Source organism: Macrobrachium nipponense, chromosome 14, assembly GCF_015104395.2.
Source record: "Macrobrachium nipponense isolate FS-2020 chromosome 14, ASM1510439v2, whole genome shotgun sequence".
Lineage (NCBI taxonomy): Eukaryota > Metazoa > Arthropoda > Malacostraca > Decapoda > Palaemonidae > Macrobrachium > Macrobrachium nipponense.
This window is the reverse complement of record NC_087207.1, coordinates 22,714,557-22,729,556: the sequence shown is the minus strand read 5'-3', so window position 1 is coordinate 22,729,556 and position 15,000 is coordinate 22,714,557. Positions and strand designations below refer to the sequence as shown.

Genomic DNA, 15,000 nt, shown 5'->3' with positions numbered 1-15,000 from the left:
AGTGAATGCCCGGCACTTGCCCAGAACCAGTACAAAAAGAGGCATGATTCAGTAGCAAGCCCTCCACTGGAGCCTGTGCAAGAAACATCAGCTACCTTTGCAGTAATAATTGGTACGAGCACCAACCTGAGGAGTGATAGAAACGATCAGGCAAAGATCCTCTGGGACTATGGTATCAGAACGGATAGGGTGATACGTGCAAACAGACCAGACGTGACGTTGATTGACAAGGTCAAGAAGAAAGTATCACTCATTGATGTCGCAATACCATGGGACACCAGAGTTGAAGAGAAAGAGAGGGAAAAATTGGATAAGTATCAAGATCTGAAAATAGAAATAAGAAGGATATGGGATATGCCAGTGGAAATCGTACCCATAATCATAGGAGCACTAGGCACGATCCCGAGATCCCTGAAAAGGAATCTAGAAAAACTAGAGGCTGAAGGTAGCTCCACGACTCATGCAGAAGAGTGTGATCCTAGAAACGGCACACATAGTAAGAAGAGTGATGGACTCCTAAGGAGCAGGATGTAACCCGGACCCCACACTATAAATACCACCCAGTCGAATTGGAGGACTGTGATAGAGCAAAAAAAAAAAAAAAAAAAAATAATAATAATAATATTAAAGCCATTATTATTATTATTACTATTGTAAATAATATGAATAATAATAATAATAACAATTAATATTCATTATGGATATTATCATTGCTATTGTAAATACTAATAATAATAATAAAAAAACAACAATAATGATCATAGTAATTTTCGAAAATTCATCATAAAGTGAGGAGTATAACCTTTAAATGAAATAAATTTCCTAGATACTCAATCTTATAATATTGCAATAACAGCTTTCTATTTCATTTATCTAAATTATTTACTAAACGATTTTTTACGAAGAGAAAATAAAGACATGATAAAAAACCTCCTTTAATCTTAAATAAGGGAATAAAGTTTTATCTTTCGTTCATTTATCAGGCTATAAATATAAAAGCACACGACTACAATGACAAAAATGCATAACTATAATGACGAGAATGCATGACTATAATGACAAAAATATATGAATATAATGACAGAAATACGTAACAGTAAAGACAAAACAGCTAACTATAAGGAAAAAAATACATAACTATAATGAAAAAATAGAAAACTATATTGACAAAAATACAAGACTATAATGCAAAAAATAGTGAATACAATGACAAAAATACAAAACCATAATGACCAAAATAAATGACTATGAAATAAATAACACTAACTATAGTGAAAAAATAGATGATATAATGACAAAAAATACAAGACCACAATGCCAAAAGTACATAACTATAATGCCATAAATACATGACTATAATAACAACATCCATAAATATAATGACAAAAATAGGGACTATAATGACCGAAATATATAACTATAATGCCAAAAATACATAAATATAATGACAAAATCTATAATGACAAAAACACATAAAACACGTAACAATTATGACAACCCAAACTTCTGCTAAAAAAAATAATAAAATGTATGTGAAAAGTATAATATTACCTTCGTGTTTCATAGAGATTTTCACGGCGTCCTCGTCACCTGTCAGTCATAATTAATGACCCCTTGGCTCTCCCCAGGTATTTTCATGTGCCCTTACACGAGGACCGAAGACGGCTTCGAGATGCAGATGGGCACCAACCACCTGGGGCACTTCTTGCTGACCAATCTGCTCCTGCCCCTCCTGACCCACCAGGAACCAGCTCGGGTCGTCACTCTCAGCTCCATCGAGCACTTGAGTGAGTCGTCGACTGATTGGTTGATTTGAAGCTATTCAATGGCGTCACATAGACAAAGTTCATCTATTGAAATATTAAGGGGGTTCTTTCTTGAGTGTCTCATTGACTGATTGGTTGATTTAAAGCTATTCAATGGCGTCACATAGACAAAGGTCATTGATTGAAACGTAATTCATATTAATGGGGTTCTTTCTTGAGTGCATCATTGACTGATTAGTTGATTTAAAGCTATTAATGGCGTCACATAGACAAAAGTCATTCACTGAAACGTAATACATATTAATTGGTCTCTTTCTTGAGTGTCTCATTGACTGATTGTTTGATTTAAAGCTAACAAATGGCGTCACATAGACAGAGGTCATTCACTGAAATGTAATACATATTAATTGGTCTCTTTCTTGAGTGTCTCATTGACTGATTGTTTGATTTAAAGCTAACAAATGGCGTCACATAGACAGAGGTCATTCACTGAAATGTAATACATATTAATTGGTCTCTTTCTTGAGTGTCTCATTGACTGATTGGTTGATTTAAAGCTAATAATGGCGTCACATAGACAAAGGTCATTGATTGAAACGTAATTCATATTAATGGGTCTCTTTCTCGAGTGTGTCATTGACTGATTGGTTGATCTGAAGCTATGATCTGGCGTCACATAAAGTAAGGCCACTGACGTTTTTCATATCGTGTCAAAACTGGTTAATGTAGTTTCAATAGATATGTTTGCAGGTATTTCGCGAACTGCCTGAAATCGCGAAAATGAACTTAAGGACATTTGATCCCCCTCCGCCCCCATCCCAGGGGCTATAGTAATTTCACATCAACCGTGCATCTGATGTCTAGACCCGTCCCTCACGATGCTCCTGATTGGCTGTTGATAAGCCAGTCACAGGACTGGAAACTCTCAGTCTCTCTCGAGAGTTCACATAAGCAGGATGTACGCTCCACCTCTCCTGAGGGATAATCTTTCAAAAGTATCTTTCAGGAGAGGTGGAACACACATCCTGCCTATGTGAACTCTTTCGAGAGACTGAGAGCGTCCAGCCCTGTCATTGGCTTATGAACAGCCAATCAGGAGCGTTGTAAGGAACTGGCCTAGACATCAGATGCACGGTTGATGTGAATCTACTATGGCTCCCGGGGGCGCCATAAGTCTTAAAAGTGCATTTCACTATCTGCCTTAAATCTCAGGCAGTTCGTGAAATGCCTGGTTCTGGTTTCGCTATCTGCCTGTAGCATATACCGACCAAATAATATACCTTTACAGGAGGCATTATACCCTTCGAGGACATGAACTACGAGAAGGGCTACAATAGGTCTAAGGCCTACGCCAACAGCAAGGTGGCCAATGTTCTCTTCACTCGTCACCTGGCCAAGAGAGTGCAAGGTTTGTTTTGTTTTCTTGTTTGTTTGTTTCTATGTGTTTTTACGTTGCATGGAACCAGTGGTCATTCAGCAAAGGGACCAACGGCTTGACGTGACTTCCGAACCACGTCGAGAGTGAACTTCTATCACCAGAAATACATATCTCTCACACCTCGATTGAACGCCCGAGAATCGAACTCGCGGCCACCGAGGTGGCAGGCCAAGACCATACGGTTTTTTTTATAGCATTGTAATTGTAAATACTATTATTCTAAGGCATGTGCAGCTATGCGAGTCAGTTTTATGCGTGTTTATTATCCTAAGAAGACGAATGCAATTACTAATATCATCAGCTAGGTAGACTGACCTAGTCTGACCTACCTATGCTCAGAGGAGCTGATATAGCCACCTGATCTCAGGTCAACCAATCTGAACCTCAACCAGCCTTACTTAACCTATCATCCAATACAATCACTGACATCAGCCCCAAGACTAACTCATTATCTTTCTCAATGTCAGCCGTTTGTCACTCAGACCAATATCCCTCCTACCCCAGGTACCAACATCCAGGTCTTCGCCCTCCATCCAGGGGTCGTCCAGACCGACCTGGGACGTCACCTGCTGGGAGGGTACTTACTGTCTCTCATCAGCTTCTTCCAGAAGACGACAGTCGAGGGAATACAGACGGTTTTACACTGCGCGTTGGAGGCCGACCAGAATGACGAGACTTACTACTTCAGGTGAGTTCGAGAGACGATAATAATAATCATAATAATAATAATAATAATAATAATAATAATAATAATAATAATAATAATAATAATCTGTAACCCGGAACCCCACACTATAAAGTACACCCACTCGAATTGGAGGACTGTGATAAAAAAAAAGAAAAAAAAAATAATAATCTACTTATTAATGGTAGTACATATTTCTGACATTGATAATGTACAGGCAAGTATTTGTAGTTTTTGATAATAATAATAATAATAAGAATAATAATAATAATAATAATAATAATAATAATAATAATAATAATAATAATAATAATAATAATGAGTATTTAAACTATGAGTTTTAATGTCAATAAATACTCGATGATGGTAATAAAGAATATTATCAGAATAATAATATAATAATAATAATAATAATAATAATAATAATAATATAATAATAATAATATTTTTATTATCATTTTACTATATAAATAATATAATAATAATAATAATAATAATAATAATAATAATAATAATAATAATAATAATAATAATAATAATGTACTAAGGGGTCCACAATAATGAATGTTGCTAGCCAATGTATTATTTTCAAAACTCTTTACAAAAAGCTTTCGAACCCTTCCCTGGGTTCATCTCGCGATAGAGAGTTTTTCCCAAATAATAATAATTTCCATGACTTGCAATATCTTACAACGAAACTATTACCAGACACTGCAATTACCATAACATTCCACCTAAACAGGCCCTTTACTATCCAACACCTTCCTTCGAGTAGGACTACCTCACCCAAGAGTCCTTCACTTGCAAAATCCTAATAAAACTAAAACCTCGTTTTCATCTCCACAGCGAATGCAACGGAGCCTACTCCTCAAGGATCTCTAGGAGAGACGACCTCGCTGAGGATCTCTGGCATCTGTCCGCGAAGATGGTTGGAATGAGGGAATGAGGATATTGTCATTGTATCATTCAGTAGATGAAATCTATTCATATGGAAGAAGCTTACCACAGGGGCCCACTGACTTGAAATTCAAGCTTCCAAAGAGTATGCTGTTCATTTATTATTATTATTATATTATTATTATTATTATATTATTATTATTATTATTCAGTAGATGAACCCTATTCATATGGAACAAGTCCACCAAAGGGGCCACTGAGTTGAAATTCTACCTTCCAAAGAATATTATGCTTTCATTTGATGATCATCTTCTTCTTCTTCTCCTTCTTCTTCTTCTTCTTCTTCTTCTTCTTCTTCTTCTTCTTCTTATTATTATTATTATTATTTATTATTATTATTATTATTATTATTATATTTTTTATGATTATTATATTATTATTATTATTATTATTATTATTATTATTATTATTATTATTTTATTATTAATTATTATTATTATTATTATTATTTATTATTCAGTAGAACGGACCCTATTCACATGGAACAAGGCCCACCAAAGGGGCCACTGATTTGAAATTCAAGCTTCCAAAAAATATGGTGTTCATTTGATATTATTATTATTATTATTATTATTATTATTATTATTATTATTATTATTATTGATTATTATATTCATTTAGAGGATGAAACCTATTCGCATAGAACAAACCTACCACCATTGACTTGAAATTCAAGCTTCCAAAGGATGTAGTGTTCATTTGATATTATTATTATTATTATTCAGACGATAGATCCTATTCACATGGAACAAGGCCACCAAAGGGGCCACTGACTTGAAATTCAAGCTTCCTAAGAATATGAAGGCGTTCATTAGGAAGAGATAAGAAGAAGTAAAGGGAAATACAGAAAGAAGAGATACCGATTATTTAGTCTGGGAAAAACAGCCTAAGATGACTGCACTATGTAATATTATCATAATCGCAAGGTAATTGAGAGGAAGCATTTGGCCAGATTCTTGACATTTTCCTTTCTATCTATCTATCTATCTATATTTATCTATCTATCTTTTTTCTTTCTCTCTTCTTAATTTAAATCTTCATCTAAAAGCCCTCATCGACTGTCAACTGACTAGAATACACCTATAGGGAAACCAGCTATATATATATACATATACATATATATATATATATATATATATATATATATATATATATATATATATATATATGTTAATAACGAACCTGTTACAGATGCACAAGGACTTTATCCATGTATTCACTTTTAGAATAGGAGAAAAACCTATAGAAGTTTTTTTTATTTAGCCCCTGAATTAAAAAAAAAAGCGTCCACATACAAGTAAAACAATATAATGAAGGCCGCTCCTAATTAACCGATATGCAAATGAGTTCATCTACTTTTTAATTGCGTATTGATTTTTTTTTTTGGTCGAATGAATTAATTTGAAGTTGGAACGAAAATAAGTGGGAAAACGACAGGCAATGTATTACGTCACCTGTTTTTCGGGCCTGTGCTGTCTTTTGTAATTGTCGGCTTTCGTTAATGTTACGCGATATCATTATATATAATAATGAATAATTAAAAATACTAATAATACCTACATAGAGAGAATAATGTAGCTTCATCTAAAAAGAAATAAATAAATAAGTAAAGCGAGATATATTATATAATAATAGTGAATAATTTAAAATACTAATAATTCCTTCAAGGAGAGGATAATGTAGGTTCATCGAAAAAGAAACAATATAATTAAATAAAGCGAGATGTATCAATTATTTATATTAATTGTTAATAATTTAAAATACCAATAATTCCTTCATAGAGGGGTCAATGTAGTTTCATATAAAAACAAACAAAATAAGTAAAGTGAGCGATATTATTATATAATAATTGTGAACAATTTAAAATACCAATAATTCCTTCATGGAGAGGATAATGTACGTTCATCTAAAATGAAAACATAATAAATAAATAAAGCGAGCTATTAGTGCATCATAAACTGTTATATCTCTGGATTTAAATGTCGTTAATCAATGTTGTTAGAGAATTATCTAACTGACCACTATATAAAACAAGTAAAAAACGCGCCGAAGAAATCGAGTTTTCTGTACAGCGTATAATCAAGACCACCGAAAATGTATCTATCTTTCGGTGGTCTCGCTATAATGCTGTATGAACCACGGCCCATGAAACTTTGAACCTAAGCCCGGTGGTGGCCTGGAATATATCGCTGCCAGAAGCACGATTCTGGCCAACTTTAACCTTACGTGAAATAAAAACTACTGAGGCTAGAGGGCTGCAATTTGGTACGTTTGATGATTGGAGGGTGGATGATCAACATAACAATTTGCAGCCCTCTAGCCTGTGTGGTTTTTAAGATCTGACAAAGCCGGCACAATAGCTTTCTTTGGTTTTTCCAAGAAAAAAAAAAATCGGGAAATTGGTGAGGGGGGGAGGGGGGGGGGTATAGCTGTTCTCAACAGTGATTTATATGGAAACGAACCTGTTACAGATGCGCAAAGATTTATTCATTTATTCATTTTGAGAATAAGAGAAAACCCCATAGGAGCTTTTGGTAAAAGAGAGAGAGAGAGAGAGAGAGAGAGAGAGAGAGAGAGAGAGAGAGAGAGTCCATACGCAAGATATTTATTCTATTCGCTTTCAGAATACGAGAAAACGCCATAGAAGATTGTAGTAAAAAAAAAAAAGAAAAAGCCATACGCAAGTAAAACAATAGAACGAAGGGCCTCTTCTAATTAACCTTTATGCAAATGAGTTCGTCTCCTTTTTAATTGCGTATTGATTTTTTTTCTTTATTCCGTCAAGTGAATTAATTGGTAGTTAGAACGAAAACTCGTGGAAATAAAGGTGATGTATTATTTCATCCAAAGGTTTTGTTTTTGTTATGCTACAAACATATAACCATTTTTAATGACGCAAAATAAATAATAAAGATTCCTTCATAAAGAGTACCATATATAATGTATTTTCATATAAAAGACACAAATGTTTACGCATTTCACAAAAAGATTTTTTTGTAGCATTGCATGCAGTGTATTCTAAATAAGTTTTTATCTGTAAATAATTCAGTGACTGTAAATTAAAGAAGAAGAAGGCGTTATCCGACCTCCAGCTTACTCGGGACGCATACAAGATTTTTCCTTCAAGCATAAGTTGAAAACATTGTATTCCTAACAAAACGTAAATTAAAACGTGCTAAAATCTATGGTCAAATAGATCCTTGTTTCACCAATGAAAATAAAATGAATAAGCTATATTTATTAAGAATAATTGTTCTGTACTGTTTAACATCAACATTATTCATTCTTTACATTTTCATTCTAATGAATAAATCATAAATATCCCATCTTCAAATTCCTGTATCTTTAACTCAACGCGAAACACCTTTTACAGACCTTTTTAGGCTCCTCCATAGACCTTTCCTACCCCCCCTCCCAGCAAGAACAACAACAACAATGTAAACCACAAAGTAGTTTGTAGGCTTACTCCCCGAGTAAGCGAAAAATAGATTATTATTCCGATATGTCTATGAAGTCTTACTGACTTGTGAATAGTGTCCCGGTTTGCATCCAATATCTGTATTACTGTTAATAACGAGTTTATTGCAATGAATAATGAACAAACAAATAAGTAAGGTATTCATCATTCATCACAAATGATGGATTTCGTATAAAATATTTTGTGAGTTTCCAATGCATTTAGTTTATTCATTTGAACAATCGGCAGTTTTGTACATTTCGATACTCGAGTATGCGTGCAATCATACATACAGTGCGTGAATATATTCCTGTATCTACGTGTATACATAAGAATTTAGCATGAAGTATTTTGCAAGTTCATTGAATTTAGGTTATAAACCCCTTCTAACAATAGACCGTTGCAAAAGAGATTACTGTCTACTTTGTACATTTTGCATTATATCTCTTTTTGGACAAATTTGTATTAATGGTTGTATATTTTGTCAATAAAATAACTAACTAACTAACTATATTCTTTATTAAGGAGGACAGTTCCTCGTTGGACGAGTGGGTTTCGCACTCGGCTACCAATCCGGTGGTCCGAAGTTCGACTCTCGGCGCGGCCGACGTGGAATCAGAGGAATGTATTTCTGGTGATAGAAATTAATTTGGTTCGGATCCCACACTAAGCTGTAGGTCCCGTTGTTAGGTGACCAATTGGTTCTTAGCCACGTAAAAATATATCTAATCATTCGGGCCAGCCCTAGGAGAGCTGTTGATCAGCTCAGTGGTCTGGTAAAACTAAGATATACTTAATTAAGGAGGTACATGTTCACTCATACATACACTGTATTATTGCGTTGCCAAAAGCACGATCATCGTAACCTTAAATAAAACAAAAGCTACTGAGGCTAGAGGGCTGCAATTTGGTATGTTTGATGCCTGGAGGGTGGATGATCAGCATACCTGTTTGCAGCCCTCTAGCCTCAGTAGCTTTTAAGATCTGAGGGCAGACAGACAAAGCCATCAATAGTTCTCTTTTACAGACAACTAAAACTGCAAAACAAGAAAAGTAAGCAACTGTCAAATACATATTCCGGAACATTTCCAGAAGAGACGAGAGTAATTTGAAGAATTTTCCAAAAACATGATTGTTTGAGTCTGTGTAGAGATAAGAGTAACTCAAAATTTCCGGCGATTCTGTTCTGGCGTCAAAATACTATAGTAGATTCACATCAATCTCAGTCTCTCTCTCGCGAGTTCATATGGGTAGGATCTGTGTTCCACCTTTCCTGAGGGAAACGTCTGTCAAAAGTACCCCTCAGGAGAGGTGGAACACACATCCTGCCTACGTGAACTGTCGAGAGAGACTGAGAGTTTCCAGCCCTGTGATTGGCTTATCAACAGCCAATCTGGAGCGTCGTAAGGGACTGGCCTAGACATCAAATGCACGGTTGATTTGAATCTGCTATAGTCGACGTTTTCCGAATAAAATTTTAAAAGGACCAAAAACCTAATGGAAGCAAGAACAGCCTATAATTCCTCCGAGGACTTTGTCTACATTGGATTAAGCACCAGAAACGAGATTCGACGTCGTTTCAAATTGGAAACATTGGGAGAACGAAAAATTAACGAGACGGGTCCAGCGTCCGTCCAAATTATTGATCAAGGCTTTGCAGAACCGCTAAACAATTTTGTTTTGGTTTAAGAATAATTACATGACATCCTTTGATCGCCAGGAACACGACGGGCGTGTCAGATATTCAAGGGGTCGTTCGAGATTACCGGAATAAAAAATCGTAGAGCAACCGTCCATATTAGCAATGAATGCTACAGATAACTGGAGCAGATTTTTGGAAATATACATCAACACACACATATTGGCCAAGTCGATAACGTCACTGAAGTCCTGATTTCCCCTCAGTCCGCTAGGTGTTCGTTCGAACCCACGTGAGGACGAAATTATTATCAACTAAAAAATTTCCCTTCGGTTAACATATATGAAAATGCATTAATACCGAGGTAGAGCGAATTGGATATTAGAGGACATTTGTAACTTAATGTATATATATATATATATATATATATATATATATATATATATATATATATATATGTGTGTGTGTGTGTATATATATTATATATATATATATATATATATATATATATATATATATATATATATATATATATATATATATATATATATATATATATGTATAAAGGTTTTTTGCCACGAAGGAAAAAATTAAAAAGCGAGATAGGCAAGTACTTTCTGTCCTGTTCGGACCCTTTACTTAGGCAAACTGATTTTACAAAGATCAACATAGTCAAAAGAAGGTTTAATATACAAACTGACACTACCAGATTAGCCATAAGGGCGATTTTCACTCTACAGAAAGGAGGAGCCACACCTTGAAGGATACCCGCAGTAACAAGTGATTCTTCCAGAAAACAGTACATTTTTGAAAAAACATGGAGCATATACAATTTAATATCATGAATTTTTACACAAATTTTCCCAACAAAAATTATTATTATGAAAAGACAAAAGAAAATATAAAATATATATATCGAGCAAGAGAAAGAGGGAGAGAGAATATCGAACCAGAGAGAGAGAGAGAGAGAGGGAGAGAGAGAGAGAGAGAGAAAGAAATAATAACTATATACATGTGGGACTAATTTATTAGTTGTTCATTTATTTTGAGGTCCTTCATAAACATCTTACAAATATATGGGTCCAAATGGTACATTCCCGGACTAAGATTTAGGTTGTTTTTATTAGTGATTTGTATAATTGCCGATTCCAGTAAATTTTTTGAAACATAATCATTAGATCTAGCAATTACCGAGGTATCACCCCAGTTAATACAATGAGATTTTTCACTCAGATGGATAAACAGTGCATTTGAAGTCTAGGCTGTTCTAACTGAATACATATGCTGCTTAATCCGTACACATAAATTTTTACTTGACTGACCAACGTAAAACGAAGGGCAATCCTTATAAGGAATTTTGTAAATGATGTTGTTATTTGTTACGGGACTATTCTTAATTAACATATCTTTAATGGTATTGTTATAAGAGAACACTACATTAACATAAAACGATTTAAATATTGATTTTATGGTTTCAAATCCACGAAAATAAGGTAAGCTAAGTACATTTTTAGTCATTTCTTTTTCATTAATAGCAACACTATAAACTTTTTGTGAGCTTTTTTGATAACATAAATCAATTAAATGAGGTGGGTAGCAGAGATCGTTTCCTATCTTTTTTATGTATTCTATTTCTTGGTCCAGATATTGTGGACTCGTGATACACAAAGCACGTAGGAACATAGAAGAAAAAATTGAAATTTTAATATTAAGATGGTGGCCAGAATAATAATGTACATATGTTAAATTACTTGTGGGTTTTCTATAAATACTGAATTTGTATTGGAAAGATTCTCTATGTATTAATACATCTAGGAAAGGGATGACATTGTTATTTTCAATTTCAACAGTGAATTTTATGGATGGCACTAAGTTATTCAATTTAGACAGTAAATCATTTACATCGATACCACCAGGTAAGACTACTAAGATATCATCGAAATATCGGTACCATTTTAAGGGGATAAGTGTGTATTCGGGAGGTGTTGTCTCTCAAAAACAAAAAATTCCATATATAAGTTTGAAAGGAGTGGTGATAAAGGTTAACCATGGCCATACCAAATATTTTGTTGTTAATGTTCTCCATTAAAAATAAATCTGCAATCACAAATACATAACTTAATTAAGGAAATTATGTGACTAACGGACATACGCAATTCATGCAGTACAAGTTCATTGCTTAAATATTCTAGCACAGTGAATAGGGACTTTTGTAAACAAGAACCATACATCAAACTGACAAAAATATCGCTAGGGTTTAGTACAATGTTATTTAATTTTTCCACAAGATCAAGAGAATTCCGGATGTGTGAATTAGATACAGTTCCTAGTAGCGGGGATATTTAGATAGTTTCAAACTTATATATGGAATTTTTTGAGAGATAACAGCTCCCGAATATCACACTTATCCCCTTAAAATGGTTCCGATATGTCGATGATATCTTAGTAGTCTTACCTGGTGGTATCGATGTAAATGATTTACTGTCTAAATTGAATAATTTAGTGCCATCCATAAAATTCACTGTTGAAATTGAAAATAACAATGTCATCCCTTTCCTAGATGTATTAATCACAGAGAATCTTTCCAATGCAAATTCAGTATTTATAGACACCCACAATAATTTAACATATGTACATTTTTATTCTGGCCACCATCTTAATATTAAATTTCATTTTTTCTCCTATGTTCCTACGCGCTTTGCGTATCACGAGTCCCACAATATCTGGACACAAGAAATAGTATACATAAAAAGATAGGAAACGATCTCTGCAACAACCCACCTCATTTAATTGATTTATGTTTATCAAAAAGCTCTCAAAAAGTTTTATAATGTTGCTATTAATGAAAAAAAAAAAGAAATGCCTAAAAATGTACTTAGCTTACCTTATTTTCGTGGATTTGAAACCATAAAATCAATATTTAAATCGTTTAATGTTAATGTAGTGTCTCTTATAACAATACCATTAAAGATAGGCTAATTAAGAATAGTCCCGTAACAAATAACAACATCATTTACAAAATTCCTTGTAAGGATTGCCCTTCGTTTTACGTTGGTCAGTCAAGTAAAAATTTATGTGTACGGATTAAGCAGCATATGTATTCAGTTAGAACAGCTGAGTGAAAAATCTCATTGTATTAAATGGGGTGATACCTCGGTAATTGCTAGATCTAATGATTATGTTTCAAGAAATTTATTGGAATCGGCAATTATACAAATCACTAATAAAAACAACCTAAAGCTTAGTCCAGGAATGTACCATTTGGACCCATATATTTGTAAGATGTTTATGAAGGACCTCAAAATAAATGAACAACTATAAATTAGTCCCACATGTATATAGTTATTATTTCTTTCTCTCTATCTCTCTCTCTCTCTCTCTCTCTCTCTCTCTCTCTCTCTCTCTCTCTCTCTCTGTCTGTCTGTCTGTCTCTCTCTCTCTCTCTGGTTCGATATTTTCTCTCCCTCTTTCTCTTGCTCAATATATATTTATATTATCTTTCGTCTTTTCATTAATAATAATTTTTTTGGGGAAAAATTTGTGTAAAACTTCATGATATTAAATTGTATATGCTCCCGTGTGTTTTTCAAAACAAAATGTACTGTTTTCTGGAAGAATTACTTGTTTACTGCGGGTATCCTTCAGGTGGTGGCTAGCCGTCCTCTGGCGGCCTCCTCCTTTCTGTAGAGTGAAAATCGCCCTTATGGCTAACCTGGTAGTGTCAGTTTGTATATTAAGCCTTCTTTTGACTATGTTGTTCTTTGTAAAATCAGTTTGCCTCCGTAAAGGGTCCGAACAGGACCGAAAGTACTTGGCTATCTCGCTTTTCATTTTTTTTTCCTTCGTGGTCAAAAACCTTTATTTATACATAGCATCACGTTTTATATACTTCGTGATCAAGTTATTCATCATATATATATATGTATATATATATATATATATATATATATATATATATATATATATAATATATTACACACACACACACACACACACACACACATATATATATATATATATATATATATAATGTATATATATACACACACACACACACACATATATATATATGATATATATATATATATACATATATATATATATATATATATATATATATATATATATATATATATATATATATATATATATATATATATATATATATATATATATATATATATATATATATATATAATCATATATATAGAGAGAGAGAGAGAGAGAGAGAGAGAGAGATAGAGAGAGAGAGGAGAGAGAGAGAATGGGAATAATTAAGAAATAATCGGAGAACAGCTCCCAAGTACAAACAGCCTACAGAGAGTCATAAATATCTGAGGCCTATTTGGGCCGAACTTATAGGTCTAACCTGAACAGAGGAAAGGTCTAGAATGGAGACAACTTAATGAACAGCTTGACCCCAGACCTCATCAATACCCATAGGCCTAAGATATCTATAGGCGTAAAGCTTGCTGGAATTGATGGTATAACCGTTTTGGTACAGAATTTGTTGGATCATGAGACCTTTATGAGTGACTTAGCTAGAAACAAATGGGGCAGACACATTATATATATATATATATATATATATATATATATATATATAAATAAATATATATATATATATATATATATATATATATATATATATATATTATCCAGGTTGAAGAGGTAAGGCTTAATGTCTTTCACAGGTATCGTTTATTACACTAACGTTTTCATACATCACATGATGCATCCTCAAGGCTGGAAATCATATATTATGAATATATACTAAAACATCACTCACTCATATAAAAAAATCTCAAAAAAATAAAAAAAGCACAACAAATATTTGACGTTTACAAATACAAATTGGACAATCTGCATCCTGTCCTAAAGCTGTCAGCTTTAGGACAGGATGCAGATTGTCCAATGCCCGGATTATCTAATATTCGGAATCTCTCTCAGATTTGTGGTGCCCGCTTGGACATCAATGATTTTAAGATTATTGGATCAGCAAGTAGAGACGACGAGAGACCAATGTACCAACACTAAACACCTAATCGTCGTCCACAC

At 33.7% G+C, this 15,000-nt stretch overlaps 1 protein-coding gene across 1 annotated transcript in view; it reads left to right on the top strand.

The window, feature by feature from the left end:
• Nucleotides 1–4,954, top strand: part of LOC135226381 (retinol dehydrogenase 12-like) — an 18,002-nt gene extending 13,048 nt beyond the window's left edge. Inside the window, exons 3-6 of the mRNA XM_064265858.1 lie at nt 1,629–1,787; nt 3,055–3,174; nt 3,709–3,892; nt 4,736–4,954. Of these exons, the coding sequence (XP_064121928.1) occupies nt 1,629–1,787; nt 3,055–3,174; nt 3,709–3,892; nt 4,736–4,835 (563 nt within the window). The 3' untranslated portion in view covers nt 4,836–4,954. The remainder of the gene's footprint in view (nt 1–1,628; nt 1,788–3,054; nt 3,175–3,708; nt 3,893–4,735) is intronic.
• Nucleotides 4,955–15,000: the final 10,046 nt, after the last annotated feature.